We start from the raw sequence: 26207 nt of genomic DNA, 5'->3' as shown, positions 1-26207 counted from the left end.
AAAAGTAATTGTATCCCTATATGCTAGCAATACACAATTTTAAAATAAAAACACAGAGCCTTTATATATCAGCATCAAAAATCATATACCTAGGAATAAATCTAGTGAAAAATATTAAAATTCTTTACAATGAAGACTACAGGGCATTACTGAGAGATATTATAGAAAATCTAAACACATGGAGAGATACACCAAATTCATGGGTTAAAATACTCAATATGGTGAAGATGTTAGTCCTTCCCCAAATTCTAGGAGTTTTTTGTTTGTTGTTTGCTTGTTTGGTTTTCTGGGAGAAATTGGCAAGCTGGTTCTAAATGAAGAAAACAGTTTTGAAGAAGAACAAAACAACGGGTGCAAGGGTAGTTGGGAGACAATATAGTCCAGAAATGCATATATATGGTTACTTGATTTACAACGAAGATATCATTGCATTGCAGTGGGAAACAATCATCTTTTCAATAAATCACATGATGTCAGTTGAACATCCATATGATGGGAAAAAATAAATGTTTATTCCTCCACCTCAAACCACATACAAAATTCAGTTCCAGACATATGAAGACCTACATGTGAAACATAAAACAATAAAACTCCTGGGAGGAAACAGAAAAACAGTATCTGCATGACCTTACAATGAGCAAAGATTTAACAGGAATGAAAAGCATTAACCCTAAAGTAAGAGACTGACAAACTTGACTTCATTTAAATAAAAATTTTCTGTTCACCAAAAGACATGCTTAAGAGAGTGAAAAAGCAAACCAGAGGGGAAGAAGACATTGTAATTACACACACACACACACACACACACACACACACACCACATTACAAAAGACTACCATTGAGAATATCTGAAGAACTTCTGCAATCCATGAGAAAATGACAAATGATCCAATAGAAAAATGGGCAAACTACTTGAATAGGAATATCACAAATGAAGAAATCTGAATGACCAGTAAACATTTGAAAAAATGTTCAACTTCATTAGTCATCAGGAATATTTAACTTTTAACACAAGAGATACCATTTTATTACCTCCAGATAAACAATTTAAAAAATTAAGCCTGACAACACCACTATTCTTGGAAGTATAAGTTGGTGCAAACACTTTAGAAAAGAATTTTTACACTATTTAGCACTATTTAAGATGTATATACTCTGTGACTCAGCAATTTCACTTCTATATTATATATATATCCTAGAGCAACTTTTCCATATAGGAAATCAAGAGACATGAAGTATAATACTCATTGCAGCATAGTATTTAGTACTCCCAAACTGGGGGAAAATACTTTCCATTGGTAATAAAATTGAGGAGTAGTTGTGTTTTATTTATACCATGGAATTCTGCACTACAATGAAAAGAAAATAAATTGCAACACACACAACACAGATGAAGAAGTTAGTCACAAAAGAAGACATAAACTTTGACTCCATTAACAAAATATTTAAAAACATATAAAATCAAACGACATGTCATTTAAGGATACAAATAAACAATAATAAATTGATAAAGAAAAGCAAGGAAATTAGAAGCATGAAATTAGCAATGACATACCTCCGTTCAAGGAAGGAATGGGTAAGATTATTCAAAGAAAATGCTGCCAGGTTCTCTTTCTTAAACCAGATTGGCAGGGATATTAATGTTGTTGGATTATTTTGTACATTATGATTTGTAAATATCTCCTTCTATTTAGTAAAATTTGGTACAACAATTATAACTTTATGGATGTCGGATCATCTGGCTCAAGATGGAAAAACACATAGCTACCTCTGTACTAGAATTCATTAACCCAGCAGGCCATCAGTCATTGGCATTGTCTGCAGGAAGCCCCTGATGACATGTTCTTTCTAAGAAGAGGGAATGTCCTGACCATTCCATTTATACAGTGTTGTTAGTCAATTTGGGCTGCCATAACAAAATATCACAGGCTGTGTGGCTTTAACAACAGAAATTTATTTTCTCACAGTTCTGGAGGCCAGAACTGAGATCAGTGTACCAGCATAGTCCAGCTGTGGTGAGGGCTTTCTTCCTGAATTGCAGATGGCTGCCTTCTCCCTGTGCACTCATCTGGCATTTTCTTGATGTATGCATGACCCGTGGGTGCAGACAGGCAGTGAGGGAAAGACAGTGAGTGTGCACGCAAGCTCATTAGGTCACTGATCCCATGTGCACGCAAGCTCATTAGGTCACTGATCCCAACATGAGGGCCCCACACTCATGACCTCATGTAATCCTAATTACCTCTCAAAGGCCTTATTTCCAAAGAACATCACACTGGGGGTTAGGACTTCAGCACATGAATTTTGGGAACACAAGCATTTAGTCCCTAACATATAGCCAAACAGATTAGCTAATTATCACTTCGGCAGGTTGAGAGGGGCCCAAGTGCATAAGACTTATCAAGAGTATGTTTTCTTAGAGGGTGAGAATGAGAGTGAGGAAAGAGCCCAAGGATTCTCCCCTCAACCCCCAACGAGATTGAGGATTTGCTTGGCTTTGAAACTTCGAAGCCCCTCTGCTGTGAGTGGTGTCTGCCTCTAGTCCCCTCATGTTTTCTGTGCACATTTCATCTGCCTGACAGCTGCTGGCCCTGTCCAGCCAATGGCTCAGGAGGGAGCACACCACTTCTGTGCAATTTATTGAAATGGGCACTTCTTTCTAAGAGAACTGTTCCCCAGAGAGTTCCTCGACATCTGCAGTGATGGAGAGTCCATGCACAGGCTTGGGTATGGGGGAGGAAGCACAAAAGGCAAGAAACTTTAAATTCTAAAGCAGAGGAAACAAAACTCCTGCCAGAAGCAGGGGAAGATGGGGAAGGAGGCAGGGATCTAGGAAGCTTCTGCTTTGGTCTCAGTATTGGGGTTTCATAGCACAGATGGCCAGGGTTATTTATAACTTGCAACAGGCAGAGTTGAGATCCGTGAAATGCAAGAGGCTTGGCTGACAATGGTTGGGGCCAGGGTAGGGATTGAGACCTCCACAAGGCCTCCTAGAATGCAGGACTTTGTTTTAGGGATGGGGCTACCACCATGGAAAGGTTTTGGAGCCCAAGCCCCCTCCTACAGGCTAGATGAGAAGTCTTCCAGAGAGCCACTGCTTTTAGGAATAATCATAGTGCCATTAATAATAATAAATAATAGTTAACATTGTATTAGCTAACTGGGTGCCAGGCAATAAGCTAAGTGCGTTATTATCCCCATTTCCAAAATGAGAAAACTGAGGCTTGGTGAGTGTAAGGAACCAATTTAAGGCCTCATATCCATAAGTAGTGAAGCTCTCTGCCTGCTCTGTATAGGAAGGAGGAGAGGCCAAGGGTCTAATATCACATCTATGTCATAGCCCTTTGCCACTCAACAGAGGCAAGATCACTAGGGGTAGAAAATTGGGCAAGGAGATTTGATTGGGTGGCAGTGACAGGAATCTAGAAGGATCTGGGTCTTAGCAGGCCTAGGAGAGGTCCAGAAGGGAGGCTCTGGACAACGTACGTGTGTGTGTGTGTGTGTGTGTGTGTACCTAAGTGATCACCTAGGTAAAGGTTGTATGATTATATGTAGAAGATATTAAATGAATATTTCCTGGCTCTTGAAGACAAGGCAGGCAGGCTGCTAAAGTCCAATGTGGCTTACTCCATTCTGCCATCTGTCACCTTAGGCAAGGACTTCCTCCTCCCTACTTCTCAGTTTCTCCTCTTTAAAATGATGCAGTTGGTCTAAGATTCTTCCCAGTTGATAATCTGTGCATCTGTGATTTCACTGTGGTTAGCACATGTGGGGGAGGGGGATGGCTGGATGTCAAAGGTCAAAGGTTGGCTATCAACCACCAAGGCTGACAGCCGAGCCCTGGCAAGGACAGCCAGCAAAATCAAAGCAAAAGGAAAACCAGTCAGGAGGCCCTGTCTGCTCCCCAAGCTCGAGCCCAGAAGCAGCATGTGCAGGGAGTGAGGTACCACAAGCACAAATGATCCTGCCAACACCCACTCCCAGGGCTCCAGGCACTGGTGCCAGGCACCCCCACCAATGGGTGGATGGAATGCTCAGAAATTCACAACTCCAGGAGCGAGGCTGTCTGTCTCAGCATAAACAAAGCCCCAGGCAACTTGATGCAGCTCACCTACTCCTCCGGCTGCAACAACCTTTTTGAAGGTCAAGTCATCCAGCCCCCGGATGCAGTCTACAGTTCTATGTCCCTCTGAATTACATCCTTGTTTTTTCCCAAGGTCCAAAGGGCCATTAAGTCACCCCTGGTCACAGAGCATGCAATTATTCAGAGGATTCAGATCTCTGAATTCTCACTCTGTGCCACAGAACAGACTTGCTTCGATGACATGGACTTTATTGCTTAGTTTCACTACTCAATGAGTATGTAGTGAATATCCACAATGTGCACTTGCTGAGCATCTACTGTATACACACTCTACAGAGGAGTTGTCACCAAGGTTGTCCAAGGTCAACCTTAATGGCTGTAGATCTTAATGGAGAAGACTGTCCACTGACTTTGGAGTAAGCCGGGATGGGTTCCAATCCTGCCTTTATCTTCCATTAGCACCACAGCCAATTTTTTAACCATGTGATATGATTTGGCTCTGTGTCCCCACCCAAATCTCATGTCGAATTGTAACCCCCATGTGTTGAAAGCAGAGCCTGATGGAAGATGATTGGATCATGGGGACAGTTTCTCAGGGGTTAGCACCATCCCCCTAGTGCTCTCTCGTGATAGAGTTCTCGTGAGAACTGGTTGGGTTTTTTGTTTTTTGTCTGTTTGTTATTTGAGATGGGGTCTTGCTCTGTTGCCCAGGCTGGAGCGCAGTGGCACAATCTCAGCTCACTACAACCTCTGCCTCCCAGGTTCAAGCAATTCTCCTGCTTCAGCCTCCCGAGTAGCTGGGATTACAGGCATGAGCCACTGCGCCCGGCTGAGATCTGGTCGTTTAAAAGTGCGTGGCACTCCCCCCCGCCGCCTGCTACTATGAGAAGAAGGTGCTTCCTTCCCCTTCACTTTCCGCCATAATTGTAAGTTTCCTCAGGCCTCCCAGTCATGCTTCCTGTACAGCCTGCAGAACTGTGAGTCAATTAAACCTCTTTTCTTCCTAAATTACCCAGTCTCAGGTAGTTCCTTACAGCAGTGTGAAAACAGACTAACACACCACAACTCCCAGTCTGAAAAACTGGTAATAATACCTAGCTCATAGACTCATTGTAGGGACAAAATAGTTAATGTGCCTAATCCATTTATCACAGTGCCCAGTAAACAGAAAGGTCCTAAATGATGATGCAACTGTTGATGATGGCATAGTGATGACGGTCACATTGTCCCCCTGAGGCAATCCTACTCTGGGCCCAGGTACTTCCTTGACCATCCAACCCCTACCAGGTGACATTACATGAGAATGCAGCTGGCTCTAGGTTCAAGAATAAGACAAAAACAAACAAACAAACAGAAAACACAAAACCATTGCTCCTTGCCCTTGGATCAGGAAGTATGAGAGCTCACAAGCCAACAAACAGCTGCTTTCAGAAATCTAGTAACAGCCAAGAAAGATGAGGCCCGTGTTGTGGCTGCAGCCCTACTGAAAGAGCAGGGTAGGAGGACCCCGAATCAGGGAAGGACAGGTTCCTGAGCTCCTATCCCAGGCCGGCCCCTGACCCACCTCCCAATGCCTCTACTTCCCCATCTATAAGCTCAGGAAAGCAAACCACAGGTGAGGTGAGCCACAGCTAGATATCTGAAGTCAGGGCTTTGTCTCCACTGTGGGGCAGCCAAAATGGGCTAAGGATGTGGAACAAGTGAATCACTGAATGTCTGCATGAACTCCTTCAGTGGTGTGAGGACACAAGGGTTGGCACTCTAGAAATGGAAACAGCCTGCTGATAAAAATCCCTGTGCCTGGGAAGCAAGTCCACCCAACCCTGCCCCTACCACTAGGAAGCCATCTGCCGTCAGAAACAGAAAAGCAAATGGGTTCTGACTTAGGCTGGCCCAAGCCCCCACAGAAAGGGGAATGCAGACAGGCAGTGTGGCTCAGGGAAAACACTCCAGGCACCAGGGTCTGGAGAGTGGAACACAGTGTTCCCACGGCCCGCTATGCAGGGAACGTGGCAGATGGAACTGCACTAACTCCAGGGAAACATTTGGTTCCTTGTCTCACACCAACTCACTGGAGAGGATGGTAAGGAAGTCCTGAGAATAGACAAACAAACGAGAAGGTCAGGGAAAGGCAAGGAAGCCAAGCCAGGAAGCTGAGCAGAAATTTCCTCAGATTCTTCCAGAGGCCCTGAGCAGGTGGTGACAAAATGCCAACACCGGAAGGAACTTTCTAGAACACTAAATCCAATCCCCTTATTTTACAGATCAGGAAACAGGTCCCTAGGGAAGTCAGCACTGTGCAGTGGAAAAAGACTGTAGAGTCAGGGAGATGTGAACTCCATAGCTGTGTGATTTGGTGCAAGTTTCTTAACCTCTCTGATCCTCAGGTTTGTCTTTTGTAAAATGGGGACCCTGTCATCTCCACAGTCACGCCGTGAGAAGGGAGTGAGGTACTCAGCACAGAGCAGAGGCTCAATAAATGCCAGCTTCCAATGCTCAAAGTCACATAGAGGTTAACGGCAGAGCTAGTACTAGAATCCAACGTCCCAACTTTCCACACTCGTTACTCCAGTTACAGAAAAGAGTCAAAGAAAAGACATGCCTGTGATGTGCCACTGGGGGTGGGGTAGGAGAGGGCAATGCGATGTTAGAAGGGATTTTCTCATGACCAAAGCATGGGAATGCATTACCAAGGGTTCCATTTTGGGAGCTTATTTAAGTGTGTGCCTGAGATGGATTAAAGGCTGGGAATGAACTAAATGTCATCTTGATGACCTGTTCAGCCCACAGATGGTAGAATTCAATTTACCAGAGGCAGGGCTGGCTATGCCACTCCCTAAACTCCCCCAAAGAAAGGAAATGAATATGCATTCTTTCACTCAACTAACATTCATTGAGCACACAATATGACCGGAGAACAAGGTTTTCTTATTATCATTTTTGCCTATGAGGAAACGAAGGTCCCAAGATATTAAAGGAAGGTTCCATGCAGCTAGCAAGTGGCGGAGCCAGAATTCAATGCTCTTAGTCTGCTCTTTGCCCAATGCCATATTGCATCTCCTGTCTTCTGATAGATTGAAAGGCGTAAAACTGTGGTAAGGCTGAACTTCCTCAGAATAGTGTGCGTGGTGTGCATAGACAGAAGTGTCTTAGAAGAACTCCCCAGCTTGCCCCTTCCCGGGGGTAGAAGTAGCTCCTGGAAGCTGCCTTGGGATCTTGTTTCCCGAGCTGTTCTGGGAAGGAATCTGCCTAGGATCTCCTGGCTCCCTCACCAAGGCCAGATCTATCCACTGGACAGAGCTTCCCGGGCCCCTCCCAGAATATCTTCACTGCCCAGAGCTCCACTGCGCTTCCCATATTCACAGTCCTCTTATGAGAACTGAGAAGCAGGCAAACAAAAAAATTCAGAGCCTGAGAGGCAGATGCAGTTCCTGTCTAATGGTGGAGACACAATCCCTGACCTCAGGGAGCCCCCATTCTTTAAAAGAGATGCAGCCCTACTCCGCCAGAGAGCTCCCAGGATAATAGAGTGATTGAAGAAACATTACTTCTGCTCTCAGGAAGCTCCCAGTCTGATGGAGAAGACAAGGACAAAAGGATGTAAATTAATAACAGAGATAGGCCTGGTGGCTCATGCCTATAATCCCATCACTTTGGGAGGCTGAGGTGGGAGGACTGCTTGAGCCCAGGAGTTTGAGACCAGCCTGGGCAACATAGTGTGGTTCTACCTCTACAAAAAACAAACAAATTAGCTGGGCATGATGGCTTGCACCTGTAGTCCCAGTTACTCCAGAGGCTGAGGAAGGAGGATCACATGAACCCAGGAGGTTTAGGCTGTAGTGAGACATGACTGCACCACTGCACTCCAGCCTAAGCAACAGAATGAGGTCCTGTTTCATAGTAATAATAGAACTAACGCTTATTGAGTGCAAGGCACTTTATAAATATGAAATCATTCAATCTGTACAACAACCCTGTGAGACACATCCCATTCTTATCCTTATTAAACAGATGAAGAAATGGAGGTTGCTATGGTCTGAATGTGTCCCCCAAAGTTCATGTATTGGAAACTTAATCCGCAATGCAACAATATTGAGAGATGGGGCCTAATAAGAGAGGATTGAGTTTTGAGAGCTCTGCCTTCATGAATAGATTAATGTCATTATCTTGGGAGTGGGTTAATTATCATGAGAATGGGTTGTTATAAAAACAAGTTTGGTCCTCCTCTTGCTCTTGCCCTCTCTTGCCCTTCTACCTTTCACTAGCACAAAGGCCCTTGCAAGATACTGGTGCTATGCTTCTGGACTTTCCAGGCTCCAGAATGATGAGCCAAATAAATTTCTGTCTGTTTTAAACTACCCAGTCTGTGGTATTCTGTTATAGCAGCATAAAGACAAAGACAGAGGCACCAAGAGGTAAAATGACTTACATAAGATTACAAAGCTATCAAGTGATAATTCCAGGATTTAAAATCCAGGCAGTCTGGTTCAAAGATCTCTTAAGTAAAAGAGAAAAATAAAGTGAGCCACTGAACAGTTCTGAAGACTCTGGGGATCCCCTGGCTACTGGTGGACTCCAGGTGGGCCAGCAACAGTTGGTTTGGTGTGAGAAGGCTGCCTGAGGATAACAGAAGAATACTGTTGCAGGTCTTGCAACATCTGGACCTGGATTCACATCTTTCTGGATGAGGGTCCAGAAAGCCGTGGATCACAAAGCAGGCCTGCTGAGATCAGGATGGGGGAGCCAGAAGTAAAAGCAGTGAGGATGAGACCCTTAGAGGAAGAAGGCCTTATGAGGTGTTTGGATCAAGCACCCAGGGAAAGCCAGTGACCCTGCCAAGGAAAGAACTCACTGGGGACATAGGAAGCTCACAACAGAAGAACAAGAGTGAGGAAGAACATAAGAGAACACCCAATGGTAGAGTTTCCATGGGGAAGGTTCTTAAGCACCAAGCCTAGGGGTGAGATTATGGACAGGGAGTTGGTGAGAAGGCAAGCAGCATCAGCAATACATCCTTCACCCCTCATACCCAACAGGGTACTCAGCACAGCTCTCTGCGGGTGCCCATCTTGAATGCTGTAACTAGTTGCCTGTGGAATAACACACTAATCATGAACTGGGCTTTGACATGAGACAGACCTGGGTTTTTGCTCCTAGGTTTACAACCTACCAGTTGCCTCTCTGAGCTCTGGGGGCTGATCTCCAAAACAGTGATCACTGTAATTACCTTATGGCATTATTGTGAGGATTAAATGTGGCATGGTTTATGTAGCACTTAACTCAGGGCTTTATTTTTACCTAGTTTAGTAAGTAATAACCCATGGGCTATATAGAATTTTAATTTCCAAATATTTGGGGATTTTCCAGAAATTTCCATTATTGATTTCTAATTTAATTCCATTGTGATTAGAGCACATACTCTTTATTATCAGTATTTTAAATTTTATTGAGAATTATTTTATAGCCCAGTGTATGATCTTGGCAAATGTTTTATGTGTCCTTGAAAAAAATGAGTATTCAGTTATTGGAATAGCCTAAGAATATCAACTGGTTAACTTGATAGATTAAGTTTTCTATTTCCATAACGACTTCATCTACTTGTTCTATGAATTACTAAGAGAGGAGCACTGACATCTCTAACTAAAATTTTGGATTTGTCTATTTCTCCTTTCAGTTTTGCTTTGTGGACTTTGAAGGTCTGTTGTGAGGTATGTATAAATGAAGGATTAATATGTCTTACTGATAAACTGATCCCTTTTATCATTATGGAATGTGTCTCTTTATTCCTGGCAATATTCCTTCTTCTGAAATATACTTTTTCTGAAATTAATATAGGCACTCCAGGTTTCTTATGATTAGTTTTTGCATGGCATACACTTTTCCATCCTTGTACTCTTAGCTGTATCTTTATGTGTCAAATTAGTTTCTTGCAGACAGTCAACAGTTGGATCTTGCTTTTAAATCCACTATATGTTTAATGCAGTTATAGATATGGTTAGGTTTAAATCTACCATCTTGCTAATAGTTTTCAAATTGTCTCATCTTCTCTTTGTTCCTTTTCTTGCTTCTTTTCCTGTATTCTTCTAGATCAACTGAGTATTTTTAAAACATTCCAATTTATCTCTGATTAGTTATAACTGTTTTGTTTTTTAGTAAATGCTGTAGTGTTAATAATATGCATCTTTAATTTATCACAGTCTACCTTCAGATAATATTATACTACTTCCCATATAATGTGAGAAACTTACAACAGTATACTTCTAGTCCCCACCTCCCATTCTTCATCCTATTGTTGTCATACATTTTATCTCTATTTATGCTGCAAACCCCACAACACATTATTATTTTTGCTTTAAGTAGGCAACTGTCTTTGAAAGACATTTTAAAATGAGGGGGAACAGTCTTTTTATATTCACCATATGTTTACCACTTCTGATGCTCTTCATTCTTTTATGTACTTTACATTCCCATCTTGTATCATTTTCCTTCTGTGTAAAAAACTTCCTCTGACATTTCTTACAGTGAAGAATGGCTGGTGATGAATTCTCCCAGCATACTGTTGTCTGAAAAAGTTATTTTGCCTTCATTCTTGAAATATATTTTCATTGGATATACAATTCCTGGTTGACAGCCTTTTCTTTTGGCACTTTAAAAGATGTTGCTCCGTTGTCTTCTGGCCTTCATTCTATCGGATGGGAAATCATCCGTTTTCCAATCTGTTCCTCTATACATAATGTGTCTCTTTTTCTTTGGCTGATTTAAAATTTTTTCTGTTTATCACTGGCTTTCAGCAATTTGATGATGTGCCTTGGTGTGGTTTTCTTTGTGTTTATTCTTTTGGGGACTTATTGAATTATTTAGCTCTGTGAGTTTACAGTTTTTATTAGATTTGGAACCTAGAAAATTATTTCTTCTAGGCTTTTCTGCCCTTTTCTGGAACCTCAATAACACATATGTTAGCCCACTTGATATGATATTATTCCACAGGTATGAAGCTCTTTTTGTTTTGGTATTTTTCTATTTCATTTTGGGTAGTTTCTATTGCTTTGTACTCAGATTTAACAAACTTTTTCTGCAATGTCTAATCTGCTATTGATCTAATATTGACTGAGTGTTTGTGTCCTCCAAAATTCATATGTTGAAGCCATAACCCCCAATGTAATAGTATTTAGAGATGGGACCTTTGGGGGATAACTGGATGATGAGGGAGGGATCCTGGTCTCATGGGATTAGTGTCCTTATAAGAGATACCATAGACCCTGAGATCTCTCTCTCTCTCTCTCTCTCTCTCTCTCGATTCACAGACCAAAGAAAGGCCAGGTAAGCATGAGGACATGAAAGTAGTCATCTGCAAACCAGGAAGAGAGCCCTCACCAAAATCTGACCATGCTGGCACCCTAATCTCAGACTTCCAGCCTCCAGAGCTGTGAGAAAATAAAAGTCTGTTGTTTAAACTACCCAGTCTTAGGTATTTTGTTATGGCAGCCTGAGCAGACTAATACATAATACTATCCAGTGAAAGTTTGACTCCTTTTTATATCTTCTAATTCGCTCTTACATTCATGTTTTTCCTTAAATCCTTGAGCATACGGAACAAATTTACAATCGCTATTTTAATGGTCCTATCTGCTAAGTCTTTTTTTTTTTTTTGATAAGGTCTCACACTATCCGGTCTGGAGTGCAGTGGCATGATCACAGCTCGCCATAGCCTCGACCTCCCAGGCTCACCCTCAGCCTCCCAAGTAGCTGGGACTACAGGCATGCACCACCATGCCTGGATAATTTTTTAGTATTTTTAAATAGAGACCAAGTTTTACCATGTTGCCCAGGCTGGTCTCAAACTTCTGTACTCAAGTGATCTGCCCACCTTGGCCTCCCTAAGTGCTGGGATTACAGGTGTGAGCCACTGTGCCCAGACTCCTATCTGCTAATTCTATCACGTTCCTATCATTTCTGGGTCTATATCAATTAATTTCTCTCCTGATTATGAGTCACATTTTCCCCTGCTTCTTTGTTGTCTGCTAATTTTTTATTGGATGACTCACTGTGAATTTTACATAACTGAGTGTTAGATTTTGTTATAATCCTTTAAAAAGTATTGGACTTTGTTTTGGAAGACAGTTAAATTAATATGATGCTTTTGAGGCTTGTTTGAAACTTTTTGAAGGCAGATGTAGAGTAGTTTTTACTTTATTACTAAGGTGTGACCCTTTTGTGATCTCAGTTAAATGCCCCATGTCTTCAGTGAGCCCTCTCACTTTGGCTGGTGGAACTGAAAAAAATCCTGGCCCTATGTGAATCTAGGAATTGTTTGGGGCTTTTTTGTTTTGTGTTGTTTTTGTTTGTTTGTTTGAGATCGGGTCTCACTCTGCCACCCAGGCTGGGGGTGCAGTGGTGTGATCACAGCTCACTGCAGCCTCAGACCTCTTGGGCTTAAGCAGCCCTCCTACCTCAGCCTCCAGAGTAGCTAGGACTACAGGCACACTCCATCATGCTCACCTAATTTTTAAAAATTATTTTTTATAGAGACAGAATCTCATCATGTTGCCCGGGCTGGTCTCTAACTCCTGGACTCAAGTGATCCTCCCCACCGTGGCCTCCCAAAGTGTTGAGATTACAAAACATAAACCACCATGCCTGGCCTAGGAATTGTTGAGATGAAGAAGAGAGCAGGACTGTTGGACCTGTTGAACAATTCGATGCGGAAGGATAAGAAATGAAGAGCAATTACTGGGTGGGTGGTGGCATCAGTCACCAATCAGAGGGATATTGGAATGGAGGACATAGTGAGTGAATTCTATATCAGATAGATTTCAGTTTAGGAGTCTGCATGACATGGAAGTGGAGAAGTCTGCTAGCACCTTGGATATGTGATCCAGCTCAGGGAAGAGGCAGAGGCTAGAATATAGACTTGGGAGTAATTAATACATAACATAAATACATAATTTAGTACATAAAGTTAAGAGACATTAACATTTACCAAGCATTTATACACATGGTAGTTAAAACTAGGTGAAAGAAAGAGACTACAAAGGGAGACTGTAAAAAAGCAGACTAAAAATTAAAAATCCTTCTTAAAGGGTGGGCAGGGGTGAAATGCATGGAAAGAACAAAGAGGAGAGGAGAGAGGAAGCAAAGAGAGGAGGAGAAATGGTGAGAAAAGTTAGAGAAGAGCCAGGAGATGAAGGGGTCATGGAAGCTAAGCGAGCAGAGAGTTTTAAGAGAAGCATGGTCAACATTGTCAAATGACACAGACCAATCAAGTAAAATTAAAACTGAGAAATATCCACGGGATGGTGCCGGCGAGGGTCTCTTTGATTTTGGGAGGACCCATTTTAGTAACTTGGGAAGGTAGAAGCCAATAAGCAGACAAGTGAATGGGAAGTGAGGAAGTGGAAAGAGTAAGTGTAGACTCCTCTTTCTAGAAATTTGGTGAATAAGGGAAGGTTAGTTTTCAAGCCATAGCTGAGGAGGCTCCATGGAAAAGAGAAGGAACTTTTTTTTTTTTTAATGGGAGAGACTTCAGCATGTTTATGGGCTCTAAGGAAAGCCCAGCAGACAGAAACAACGGAATGAAGTCCTCAGAAGAGATAAAAGCAATAGGATCAATAGCACTGGCAGAATTCCCCAAGTCTCTACAGTTAATAGGTGGCAAAGTTACTTATGATTGGTAGGGAAGACATGATTCATCACCACACTTTAAAGATAGAAAAATGAAGCCCACAGTGGGAAGAGAATTGCCTCAAACTATACAGCCTGGGACTTCATAGAAGAGATCTGACCCCACCCCTGGCCACATGACTTTCTATCCCAGAAGACTCCCTCTGTGTCAGTGTAGAGCCTTGGCCACCCCTGCAGAAACCTAGGAAATGTTGGATGTCTGAGTCCCAGAGAGGAGAATGTAGGGAGGGTCATAGGGCACATTCTGGGAAGGGGTGGCTGTCCGGAGAGGGACTGGGGAGGAGAGGACAGAGCTGGGAGGAGAGCAAAGGCATCTCCACCCAGGCAGCAGCTGCTTGCAAATATGTTACAACTTGTCAAAGGGGCAGAAATAGATGCAGTCCAGGGAATGGAGGGGGTAGCGGCATGCTAGGGCTTCTGAACCCACAGAGAGGGCAGATTTGGGGGGGTGAGAGGGAGTAGCAGGGAAGGGGACAGCCAGGGGGGCAAATCCAGAGGTGAGTATGACAAATATATGCCAAGCAGTTCTAAGTAGGTGGAAATGGGTCCAGAGAACCATCTGGTTACCTTTCAGTGAGGTTAAACCTGACAGCCGAAGTGGAGATGGGAAAAGGACAAAGTATCTCTAGGAAATCTACTGTCTCTGATCCTGTGAGTCTACTCTTCAGGGCTAAACCTGGTTCAGACAAAACAGTCCTCCTACCCTGATTCCATGAGCACTTCCTCCAGATGCACATGCTAAGTCAGGAAAAAAAAAAAGGCATCCTAACCAGTCAGTCCGGCATCTTGGTTTACAGATGGGGAAATTGAGAACCAGAGAGGAGACAGGACAGCAACACGAACTGCCTTATCCAGGGCTCCTTCTTCTACTTTCCCTCCGCATCCTGATAGTATTTGTCCTAACCAGGAGCTGAAGACCGGAAGGCCCTGTTCCCATAGGAACGTAGAATTCTTGTAAGAAATCCCCACCCGCATTTCCAAAGGCCCCACCAGAGCCAGGTCCCCAGTTCACAGTGCTGAGCCCAGCGTTGGTTATTTTTAAAACCAGCTCTCTGCTTTGTCTCCACCAAACACCTCCCCTTGACCCTCACCCACTCTCCTCCAACCCAACCCCTTCCACCTCCAGGTCTGCACCTTCCCATACCCTAAAGCCAGAAATACTTGAAGAATGATCCTGGCTCTGAGCATCAGATTCCAGGCAGGGACGGGATTTCCCAGTGGTCATCCGATGCTCAGTCCTCCATGGAAAAAATGTGTGGCTGCAGAGGCCTGGTGGAGGGGGGACCCTCCCCTCCTCTTCACATCTCAATCCTGGCATCTGCCTCCAAAGCTCCCCTGTCTCAATCCCTCAGGCCTCTGCCCGGCACCTCCAGCCTACTCTCTCTCTCATACCTCTCCTGTATCTTCTTTTCCTCTCTCCAGCAGTACCTCTCCTGATGCCTCTCTAAACCCTCCATTCAAACGCTCCAACCCCTCACTGTCTGCCTACTTGTGACCCCAGACCCACTGGGAAATATCTACTCACTTGCTGCTTACTACTTACACTTCCTCACCTGCCAGCCGCAGGGAGGGAGGAGGCTCCGGGATTCAGAACAGGCACTCTTCACACTTCTGACATTCATCCTCTGTACCCTTGGGCAAGTCACTTCCCTTCTCTGGCCTCCATTTCCCCATGTGTGGAGGAAGAAGGTGGACTAGTGGATTCTAGACTGCTTTGCAGCTCTGACATTCTGTGATTCTGTGATCTGTTCTCATTCTGCTGCAAAGCTACTGCCCTACAAATCATCAGTGCTGATTTGCATGTAATTTTTATGCATCTATGTCCTACTGAAATGCATATGCATTTGCCATCCCCCCACCCCCCCCCCACCTCATCCTATCCGGCCTAGGAAAATATATGGTGGGACCTGTTTGGAGTAGGCAGAGGCCCCCACCCTTCCAGACCCTTCTCCTTCTTGCTCCTCTATTCCCAAGCACATGAGACCCCAGAATGGAAAATTTGCTTTGATTTTAGCCAAGTACTATGCAGCCCAGGTCAGCCCACCTGCAACATCAGCAGGGACTAGAAGATGCTGAAGGCCAGAGAGCTGTGACTGGGTGTGCAGCAGAAGGGGTAGTAAGGAGCAAGGAGCAGGTGAAGGGGATTTCTGAGCATTTTGAAATCCAGCTGCTACCATGCAAATGACATCAGCCCAGCATGCAAACAGACAGAATCAAGTTGAGACAGTCAGGGAGGGGGAGCCAACAGTGTGGCCCTGGAGCCCCAGTAGGGGATAAGGGCTTCCTCTGGAGGGCGCAGGACTGCTGGAGGAGGAGGCTACAGTCAGGGCAGGGGGCCCTGTGTGCCCAAGCCAGCAGGGATGGGGATTAGGGCCGGACGCCCTGCTGTCAGGTTGGAGCTGATGGATTGCCACTGGTGGCGGAGCACAAAGGCTGTTCTGTGCTTGGCACCAATGTGTTCCCATCCATCAGAGGGCAGCTTGTGGAGGTACGGGGGGAGGAGGACCAAGCCTCTAGATGAGGCGTCTCCACAGCTTGGCTCTGAGAGAAGAACAAGATAGGTAAAGGGCCAATCCCCCCCCATCAGGGTATGGAGAGGTCAAAGACACCTGTGTCACTCTATCAGCTCAGTCCTAGGAGGGTCTGTGTCCCATAGCTGGCCTTTGACATGGTCCCCATGCTGCTGTAGTCAGACATACACAAACACATGCACAGACAGGGATTCACAGAAACCAGGCACACAAGGTCACCCTAACCTCCCGGCTCTGCCCTCATGTTTGGTCAGAGGCAAATATCATCCAGACAGAAGGCCAAAAGCATGCCGGACAGAGCTTCTGCAGGCAAGCGTGGAGTCTAGGCACTGCTCTTGCCCCAGGTCAGGTCCCAGCCAGGGAACTGACACAGAGTGGGTTCTCAGTAAATGTGTGTTGAGCAGATGGAATGAATGAATAAATTCCTTCTCTGGATTACATCAGCACTTTCTCTAGCCTGCTCTTTCTACCTTGGTTAGATGACTTTGTGAACTCATTCTCCTTACGCATCAGTGAACACACTGAAGGCAGAGAGGGCATGTCTTAGTAACCCAAGCACCTGGCACAAAGTGCTGAATGCACGGTACTTGATCGCAAAAAAAAATGGATGAATGAATAAACACACCCAGGGTGAAGCCAGGTTTTCCCTCCTCCATTCCTGCTGCTATGGTCCCCTGCAAGGCACTCAGAAGTAGAAGAGAAGACAAAGCAAGAAAAGGGAATAACATTTACCAGGAGTATCCATGTGCCAAGTACATTATCATTTAATACAACCATTCCCCTGTTGCGTGCATACTCACCATCCTTTGCTAGTCTGAAACATGCGCTCTCTCCCAGTCGAATTCATCCTCCTGCCTCTGAGGGGGTTGTTCAGACCTTCATCATCTCATTCCTGGATGACCATCATGCTGTTCTGTGTGGTCTCCTTGCCTCAGCTCTCAAGTCCTTCCCTGCCCAGTTGGGCCTCCTCCCCTCTGTGCAAGTTTGTCTCCAATCACCCCCTTACCTGAACCCCAAGCTCCATACAAACCAGTCTACCCAAAGACACCTTCCCCTGCTCCTCTCTCCTCATCCGAATCCTACCAGTTCTCCAAGAGCTGGCCCAGCATGCTCCCCAAGCCTTTTGCAGAGCCCCAGCCTTCAGCGATTTTGCCGTCCCAAAAATTCCCGAAATGCTTTTGAAGAATCTACTGGTTTGCAATTGATCAGAGCCCCCATGTTTGCTGTGGAATCATCATAGCTCTCCCTTGTCTTCTAATCCAGCTTTCACATGTCAGCCCATGCTCACCAACTAGATAGTAAGGTCTGGAAATCACCATAGAGTAAGCCAGCTCTGCCTCCATTTTAGAGGAAGAAGACACATTATTTAGAGGTAAGTCACAATGGATCCTGGAATAACAAAAGATGCAAATATGGGGGTTCCTATAGTGACTTCAACATGACTTCTTTTCTCAGGGCTCATAGGATTGGAGTGTAAACTGAGGCATTTTTTTCTCTTTTTTCTTTGTTTGGCAGGGGATGTGTTGGAAATAGAGACTCTTCTTCAGCCCAGCTTGTCAGTGGAAAGCAAAGTTTAGAACCCACACAGTACCTATGTTGCTAATTTCTTTTTTTTTTTTGAGGCAGGGTCTCGCTCTGTCGCCCAGACTGGAGTGCAGTGGCGCGATCTCGGCTCACTGCAACCTCCGCCTTCTGAGTTCAAGCAATTCCCTGCCTCAGCCTCCCGAGTAGCTGGGATTACAGGTGCTCACCACCATGTCTGGCTAATTTTTGTATTTTTAGTAGAGACGAGGTTTCACCATTTTGGCCAGGCTGGTCTTGAACTCCTGACCTCGTGATCCACCAGCCTCGGCCTCCCATACTACTGGGATTACAGGTATGAGCCACCACACCCAGCCTATGCTACTACTTTCTATCATGCTGGTAAGGCCAAGAACAGAATTAAGACCTCACTGTTCTCCCTCAACATACTTAGGGCTCTTTTATTGTTCAGCTATGTTCCCTCCTTCCTCCCTTTCCTATCCCAAAAGGACATCAGAATTCTCCTGGCTCCCTGCTGTGAATAATGAGAGGGAGGAACACTGGTTCTTCACATGCTGCGCAGATCTCACCTCCCCTGTAATCTCCCCTGAGTCCCCAGCAGGGTTCCCCTTCCTCTCATTGTCCTTGCCACTGGCTTGAACTTGTCATTTTGATCTGTCATAGGATGAGGAGCAGGACAGATCAAACTTGGTCTATGGGGCCTAAGGGAAAAAACTGGGAACAAAGGGTAAAAGATAGAGGGAGAAGACTGCAGCTCAAAGCTGCACGTCAATGAACAGGCTGTCTCCTGATGTGAGCAGAAGCTGAACAGTGGTTGCCTGGGAGGAGATTCGGTCATCAGGGGCTAGGTAGAAAGAGGTGACCACCATTGTCTACCAGATGGTAAGGTCGAGGGCAGGCACCCTGTCTGGAGTGTCCCTATAATCCCTAGCCCTAAGACTGAGCCTTGTTCACTGCTGGTGTCTGAGGTCTGCCCACTGCATTGGAAGGAATTTGTCCTCTCAGACCCTGAGGTACCTACTGAGAGGTGACCATGGCCTGAGAGGCCTGAAGATTATACAGTCCCTGCTCCACCTGACATTTGAGACCTGCATGATACATGTAAAATTGATGGCTCAGACGAAGAGGCAGAACAACCAAGCCTGATGGCCAAGGAAAGAGGAGATTTAAACTGAGTTTGAAGGGCTCTGTTTTTTCTCCTTTTTCACCCCCATCCACAGTAATGAGTCAGGAAAATTCTGGTGTTGGAAAAAGAGTTGAGGAGGTAACACAGAAGGACAGATCAATGGTCCGGAGTGAGACAGGGAGGAGACAGGGAGCTTAGTACATCTTGACCTTGCGGCTCTGGGGAAGGTGGCACGTGTAAGCTGTAAATTCTAATCTCTGCTCTGACTACGGCCGCTGTATTAAAGAGAAAATTTCTCTTGACCCCTGCCAAGAAAACCAAAACCCAAATAATTTCTCTTGCCTCAATTTACCCCCCGTCACATGAGACCTAAGAGAACATACAGGTCAGAGCTGCTTGGGAACCCCAAAAGTGGAATCTATTAGCTGCTCTGAGTCTTGATCCCTTTTATCCCCGGATACTGAGTGCCCATGAATGCCCAGAATCTGAAGCAGTCCCATTCTTTTGGGAGGGAGGTCTTTAAGAGTCTCATTGACTGATGTAGTGTGGTTAAGGTGCTGTCAGGAAGCAGGGAGATGGATAAGTTGGCTCTTAAGGCCTCTTCCAGCCTAAGCCTACCCCCCTTCCTTGTTCCCTCCTCCCCCTACACCCACCAGCTTCTTGGGGACTAGCAAGGAGAGAGCAGGCAGGCCGCCCAGCTAGGAGTAATTGAAAGGAGCAGATGAGAGGGGAATGTGTCCTCCCCGAATGCCCCTGCCCCACAGGGGCTGCTGAGAAATGAAAACTAATCAAATTACACCCGACGGCCTCCCGACCCGTGCACAGGAGCCCGCCTGGGCCAGGGACAGGCTGGCTGGGTGGGGTGGGGGTCATGGGGGAGAGAGAAGGGGAATCACATCTAATCCACTGTAAACGTCTTGATGTGCAGCAACAGCTTAGAGGGGGCTCAGGTTTCTGTGGCGTTGGCTATATTTATCTCTGGTTCCATGCCAGCGGGGAGGGTTTAAATGGCACCCAGCAGTTGGCGTGAGGGGCTGCAGGAGCTTGGGGTCTGGTGGCAGGAACAAGCCTTTTCCGACCCCATGGAGCTGTATGAGACATCCCCCTACTTCTACCAGGAACCCCGCTTCTATGACGGGGAAAACTACCTGCCTGTCCACCTCCAGGGCTTTGAGCCACCAGGCTATGAGCGGACGGAGCTCACCCTGAGCCCCGAGGCCCCAGGGCCCCTCGAAGACAAGGGGCTGGGCACCCCCGAGCACTGTCCAGGCCAGTGCCTGCCGTGGGCGTGTAAGGTGTGTAAGAGGAAGTCGGTGTCCGTGGACCGGCGGCGGGCAGCCACACTGAGGGAGAAGCGCAGGCTCAAGAAGGTGAATGAGGCCTTCGAGGCCCTGAAGAGGAGCACCCTGCTCAACCCCAACCAGCGGCTGCCCAAGGTGGAGATCCTGCGCAGCGCCATCCAATACATCGAGCGCCTCCAGGCCCTGCTCAGCTCCCTCAACCAGGAGGAGCGTGACCTCCGCTACCGGGGCGGGGGCGGGCCCCAGCCAGGGGTAAGTGGCCATCCCATCCCCCTGCCCCAGGGGGAGGGGGCCAGAGGGAGGCACCTGGACAGCCTCAAGACCCCAAGAGGGGCTCAGAGGGTTGGAGCAGGTGCCAGACAGGATCGAGGGGATTCAGGAGCCCTTCCCTGGTCAGAGCTGGGCTATCCAGCTGACCCCGTGTCCTGTGTTCTTTCCAGACGAGATAGAGGCAGTGGGGAGGAAGTACAGAACGGGTGGGGGTGGGGAACAGGACTGAAGAAAGGATCAGGAGCAAGGCCACAGTCAGCCCAAGTGAGGGTGAGGATTAATCCCAGCGCCTGAGTCAGAGCCTAAAAGGCCAGGCCAAGTTCACCAGAGAAGGCTGCTTTGCCCCCTGCCCCACCCCCATCCTGGGTGTGGCTGAGCAGAGAGAAAACCCACTCAGTCTCATTGGAACTCCAGCAGGCCTGCACAGAGTGACCTTCACTGGGCCAGAAAATCTGTCTCCATCACCCTTATCGCCAGAGTCAGGAGAACCAGGGACCTTTAACCTGGGGTCCTGTGAGGGCAGAACCACCACTCAGGATGGAAGCCAAGAAGGCCTGGAAGCAAGAAGGCCTGGAAGCAGGGGCTCTGAGGCGTGAGAGGAGCTAGTTACTAAGATTCTGGGGTTGGGGATGGCTTGGGCTGGAAGGCCACAGCCTGTGGCCCACCCTCCAACCCCACCACAGGTGCTTCTGCCCACTGGGACTAGGCAGAGAGACACATCAAAGAATGGCTGTGCCCCAACCTTGGGCCTTCGCCCTGTCTTGCAGGTGCCCAGTGAATGCAGCTCTCACAGCGCCTCCTGCAGTCCAGAGTGGGGCAGCGCACTGGAGTTCGGCGCCAACCCCGGGGGTAAGTGAGGCCTGACCCTGGTAACCTTGACTCCAATCCCTCAGTCCCTCCCTGGGCGAGGTTCTTCCCTCTTACCTTATTCCTTGCTCCAGTCCTCTTCCCTTGGGTCTCTCCAGGGACCTGCTGACTCCAGGACCCAAAGGGTGGGCTGGGAGGTTCTGTGTAGCCCTGCAGTCTTGACCAGCAAAGGAGTGACAGTGGCTCCTGCAGCTCCCCAGCTGATGCCTGGTGGTTGACCTTCTCCACAGAGAGGACAATGTCCCTGCCCCAGGGGTCCCTGCGAAGTGCTGAGTCAGTGCTGGAAAACCGGGCCGAGCAAAGGGCAGGTCCAGTCTCTGGGGAGCTCCATCCCGCTCCAATTTGAGTGACTGCTTCCAAACCCTACCTCACTAGGGGAGTTCAGAGAAGAGGCGCATACACACGCATACACACACACACACACACACACACACACAGCATGGGGAAAGGTAGGGACTAGGGAGTAGAACTCCGGAGCTTTATCCCCCATCTGTCCTGGAAAACCTGTGTCACCCCAAGGGTCCCATCCTCTATTCTGGGCCTCAAGAACCCCTACTCCTCACCCAGTTACCACCTTCCCACCTCCCCTTACAGATCATCTGCTCACGGCTGACCCTACAGATGCCCACAACCTGCACTCCCTTACCTCCATCGTGGACAGCATCACAGTGGAAGATGTGTCTGTGGCCTTCCCAGATGAAACCATGCCCAACTGAGATTGTCTGCCAAGCCAGGCATCCTTGCGAGCCCCCCAAGCTGACCACAGATGCCACTGCTTCTGTAGCAGAGGCCTCCTAAGCCAGGCTGCCCTGATGCTAGGAAGCCAGCTCTGGGGTGCCATAGGCCACACTATCCCCTTCCTCATCCATGTAAGGTTAACCCACCCCCCAGCAAGGTACTGGATGCCCTCATTCAGCTGCCTCCTTAGAGGAGAGGGCATCCCTTTTCCAGGAAGGTAAAGCAGGGGACCAGAGTGCCCCCTCGTGTATGCCCCAGTTCAGGGGGCAAACTCAGGAGTTTCCTTTTTATCATAACATGGCCTCTAATTCCACCCCCTAAGTGAAACGGTTTGAGAGACACAGACAGTGTCCTGACCTGGACAAGCTGTGCACATCTCCTGTTCTGGTCTCTTCCCGATGCCAGTGGCTGGGCTGGGCCTGCCCTGAATTGAGAGAAAAGAGGGGAGAGAAACAATCCTCTGTTCCCAAGTCCCTGGGGGGCCAAACTTTTGCAGTGAATATTGGGAACCTTCCAGTGGTTTTATGTTTTGTTTTGTTTTGTGTGTTGTTTGTAAAGCTGCCATCTGACCAAGGTCTCCTGTGCTCAAGTTGCCGGGGACAGGCAGGGAAAGGGGGTTGAGGGCTCTTGGGGGTGATTTCTTTTGTTAACTAAGCATTGTGTGGTTTTGCCATTGTTTTGTATTTTTTTTTTTTTTTTTTTTGCTAACTTATTTGGATTTCCTTTTTTAAAAAATGAATAAAGACTGGTTGCCAGAAGAGTGTCGGTGATGATGCAGAGGGAGGGAAATGAGTGACAGCCCTGCCCCGTCCCACTGAGCAGTCCAGACACACCCTAGTGGGCGGGGCTCCACAGCGCTGAGGGCCTCGTCTTGCTGGTGGTCACTAGGCCCCCTGCTCTTTTCACCATGACGAAGGAAGTCGAGCATGTCTAGACCTCAGTCTAGGTGGAGACCAGATTCCACAGACATCCTTGTGGGACACGGAGGACAACTGGCTATGACTATACTTCACAGCCATTGCTCACAGGCTGCTGTGTTCTGCGTCATGTCCCAACAGGTCCTCCGGTTTCAGTTAACTAAGCAACTCGTAAGCCCAGTGCTCAGCCCACAGCCAGGGTGCAGAGCTAGAAGCTGTGGTTTCCCTTCCCTAGTCCCCACCTCTGCCCTGGTGTCACAATACCAGGAGCCCTGTGGAGAAGTGGGAGGTGAGGAAGGCAGTGGGGTCAGACACTGTCATTTCCTTGCTGGCCAAATAGCATGGCCCCTCCCCATTCTGCTCCATTCCCTCCAGGCAGAAGGGGATTGTGGTTCCTGCTTGCAGCTCCCAGCATAAAGGAGATTCAGGTTTAGCTCGGGGAGGGTAAAGGGGTCCACAAAGAACAATCGAAGAGAAGCTGGGTTCTCTTCATTTGGGGTGCTATTTTTCAAATATTAGCTTCCTGAGGGTAGAAGGTGGGTGGGAAATTGAGAACAGAGATTTTTGGTTAGACATTACACAAGGATTAACTGGGGAGTTAACAGGAGCTAGAATTCAAACGGAACATGGACATCTACTGAAAACGTTATTAATTCCAACAGCTTGGGGCTAAGTTCATCTGATTTACTGCAAGTTATAAGTTTCAGAATCATTACCAAAGCAGGGATTCGGAGCATGGTACATTCCAGCCCTACTTAATTCTTTGGGACCCTTGACAACGGACTTAACCCAGTGTTGCCTGAGGCTCTAGCGACCCCCCTGCACCCGCTCTGAGCTCAGCTCGGCCACCTCTCCCACGCCCACCCTCCTGACCTTACTGCCGGAGAGGAGAGTTAACACTGTGCCCCTGAGTTTCTTCAGAAACTCTGCCTAAGGAAAACAATCAGAAGAAGCCTCTGGAGACTCACAGAACTCAGGTGAGGGGACAGAAGGAGGGTCTCCCCCACTGCCTGTTTGTCCCAAGCCAGTCAGGCAGGGCTTACTGGGAATTCCAAATTGGCCTACTCTGCTCCCACTGGTGGGATTTTCTTCTTTTCAACTTGGTGTCACTGAGTTTAGTCTTTTCCCCCTTGGAGGGGCTGGAGAGGAAGACCAAGGTCATCTCCATGACTCTTAGCCCTGATTCACTGCCCTGGAGAATGAGGAGGGCAACCGGGTTGGCTGCAATGCCTTGGCTCTGGAATCTACATTCACTCCCTTATTACCCCAAAAAAATTCTCAGAACACATTCATGGAGGATCTTCTCCCCTCAAGTTCATTTCCTCTGCCTCTGGCACCTCCCACGCTCCTAGAGTAGAAACAACCCTGTCACCTGCAGCTGTGACCTGCCCATCCCTCCCTCACCCTCCTTCTTACTGGGATAAGAAGGGCTGGCCAAGGAAGGCGCTCAGCTCTGCTGAAGGACAGGTTCTGGGGCTGCTGGATCTATTTTTTTAAGTCTACTCCTCTTCAGTTATTCTGACAATTAGACAGTGGGGTCTCGTTCAGACTCTGGAAAGAATGAACAGTCCTCAGCAATGACACTGGATGCAACAGATCCCTACCATGGTGCAGTGTAGTCACTGTCTACTTACTTTTTCATGTCTTTAAGTCCTTAAGGGAAAAAAAATCTGCTAGAATTCCACAGGTGTGAATGGCAAACTCTGCTAAGCAGGAGCCCAGCCTCACTCGTTATTTTCACAGAATAAACAATTGTTATCAAAGCAGGAGGATTTTTTTTTTTTTTTTTTTTTTTTTGAGACGGAGTCTCGCTCTGTTGCCCAGGCTGGAGTGCAGTGGCGTGATCTGGGCTCACTTCAAGCTCCGCCTCCCGGGTTCACGCCATTCTCCTGCCTCAGCCTGTCGAGTAGCTGGGACCACAGACACCCGCCACCACGCCTGGCTAATTTTTTTGTATTATTAGTGGAAACGGGGTTTCACCATGTTAGCCAGGACAGTCTCGATCTCCTGATCTCATGATCCGCCCACCTCGGCCTCCCAAAGTGCTGGGATTATAGGCGTGAGCCACCGCGCCCGGCCACATGGGGACTTCCTTAAACTAGCAAATGCTTAATCTTCACAACAGAATTATAGAGAAGACTCCAATTAATGAATAATGAGTTGGAGTTCTTTAGGGAGATTAGCTCAAATGTGTTCTTTAGTTGGAAGCACCTACAATAAATCAAACCGGGTTAATCAAATGTTGCCTAATAATGGACTTTAGGGAATCCACTACAATGAAAAAATAAATATTACTTAAAATTGGCATGCCAATTGTTGGTGTGTAAATAGGAACTTCTTAGAGTGCTGAGATAATTGGTGTGAACTGAATGCTTACAGTGCTACTTGTGGCACTCCAATAAGCATTCCTAGGGATCTCACCTCTCAGAGTAATTTATCTGGTAGACTGGAAAACCTTCTTAAGTGCTGCAGGTGTAGACGGGGTGGATCAACTGGAGAGGGAGGCGGCGGAGGGATGGCAGAGGGTGAGAGGAAAAGATACCCCCCAGCTCAGGTTATCTGTTTCCTGGGTAAAACGCCACCCCAACACGTTAGGTTCCTTGGGCTTCCTCGGGCTTCTGGACCCCAGGCTGGGGCAGAAAAGCCTGAGGGTGGGCCTGGAAGACCAGGTTGAGCCGGGATCTTGGCTAAGGAAGCTCAACCCAGTCCTGAGTGGGAACTCCAATCATAGCCCCTCCACGATTCTGGCTGTGCCTCATCCCTGTCCCCCTCAGCCACAGGTCCCCACTCAGATCCGGGCTCCCTGCCCCTCAATGCTTGGAACATTCCTAGAGGGAGCAAAGGAAAGAGTTCAGAGAAAGACACCTAGATTCTTCTTCTATACAAGTGCAGATGGAACCATGATGTCCAGTTCTCACCTTAAGCCCAGCATGTCCAAAATCAAACTCCCATTTTCACATAAGTCGGCTCCGTCTATATCCCCTGTCCCAGTGGAAAGCAGCACAAGGAAGTCATAGTTTTCCTGGATCCCTCCAGTGAAGATCTCATTCCCATAGCTAGCCAATCACCAAGACTCATCCATTTTACCTTTGATCCTGGAGAGGGTAGCAAGGGACTCCCAGAGGCCTGTAGGCACAGGGCCAGTACCTT

The 26207-nt window shown here is 47.1% G+C and overlaps 1 protein-coding gene and 1 long non-coding RNA gene across 2 annotated transcripts in view; one reads left to right on the top strand and one right to left on the bottom strand.

Annotated features, from left to right (window-relative positions):
- LOC117076238 overlaps positions 1–22688 on the bottom strand; it is a 40332-nt gene extending 17644 nt beyond the window's left edge. Inside the window, exon 1 of the long non-coding RNA XR_004434283.1 lies at positions 21460–22688. This is a non-coding gene — a long non-coding RNA (uncharacterized LOC117076238). The remainder of the gene's footprint in view (positions 1–21459) is intronic.
- On the top strand, positions 19976–22898 carry MYOG (myogenin). Its single transcript, XM_033199501.1, has 3 exons — positions 19976–20517; positions 21303–21384; positions 21997–22898. Exons 1-3 carry the CDS (start codon positions 20047–20049, stop codon positions 22116–22118), a joined length of 675 nt encoding a protein of 224 aa, XP_033055392.1. The 5' UTR covers positions 19976–20046; the 3' UTR covers positions 22119–22898.
- Positions 22899–26207: the final 3309 nt, after the last annotated feature.

The sequence above is a fragment of the Trachypithecus francoisi genome, unplaced genomic scaffold (assembly GCF_009764315.1).
Source record: "Trachypithecus francoisi isolate TF-2019V2 unplaced genomic scaffold, Tfra_2.0 Lachesis_group5, whole genome shotgun sequence".
Classification (NCBI taxonomy): domain Eukaryota; kingdom Metazoa; phylum Chordata; class Mammalia; order Primates; family Cercopithecidae; genus Trachypithecus; species Trachypithecus francoisi.
This window is presented reverse-complemented; position numbering and strand designations above follow the sequence as displayed.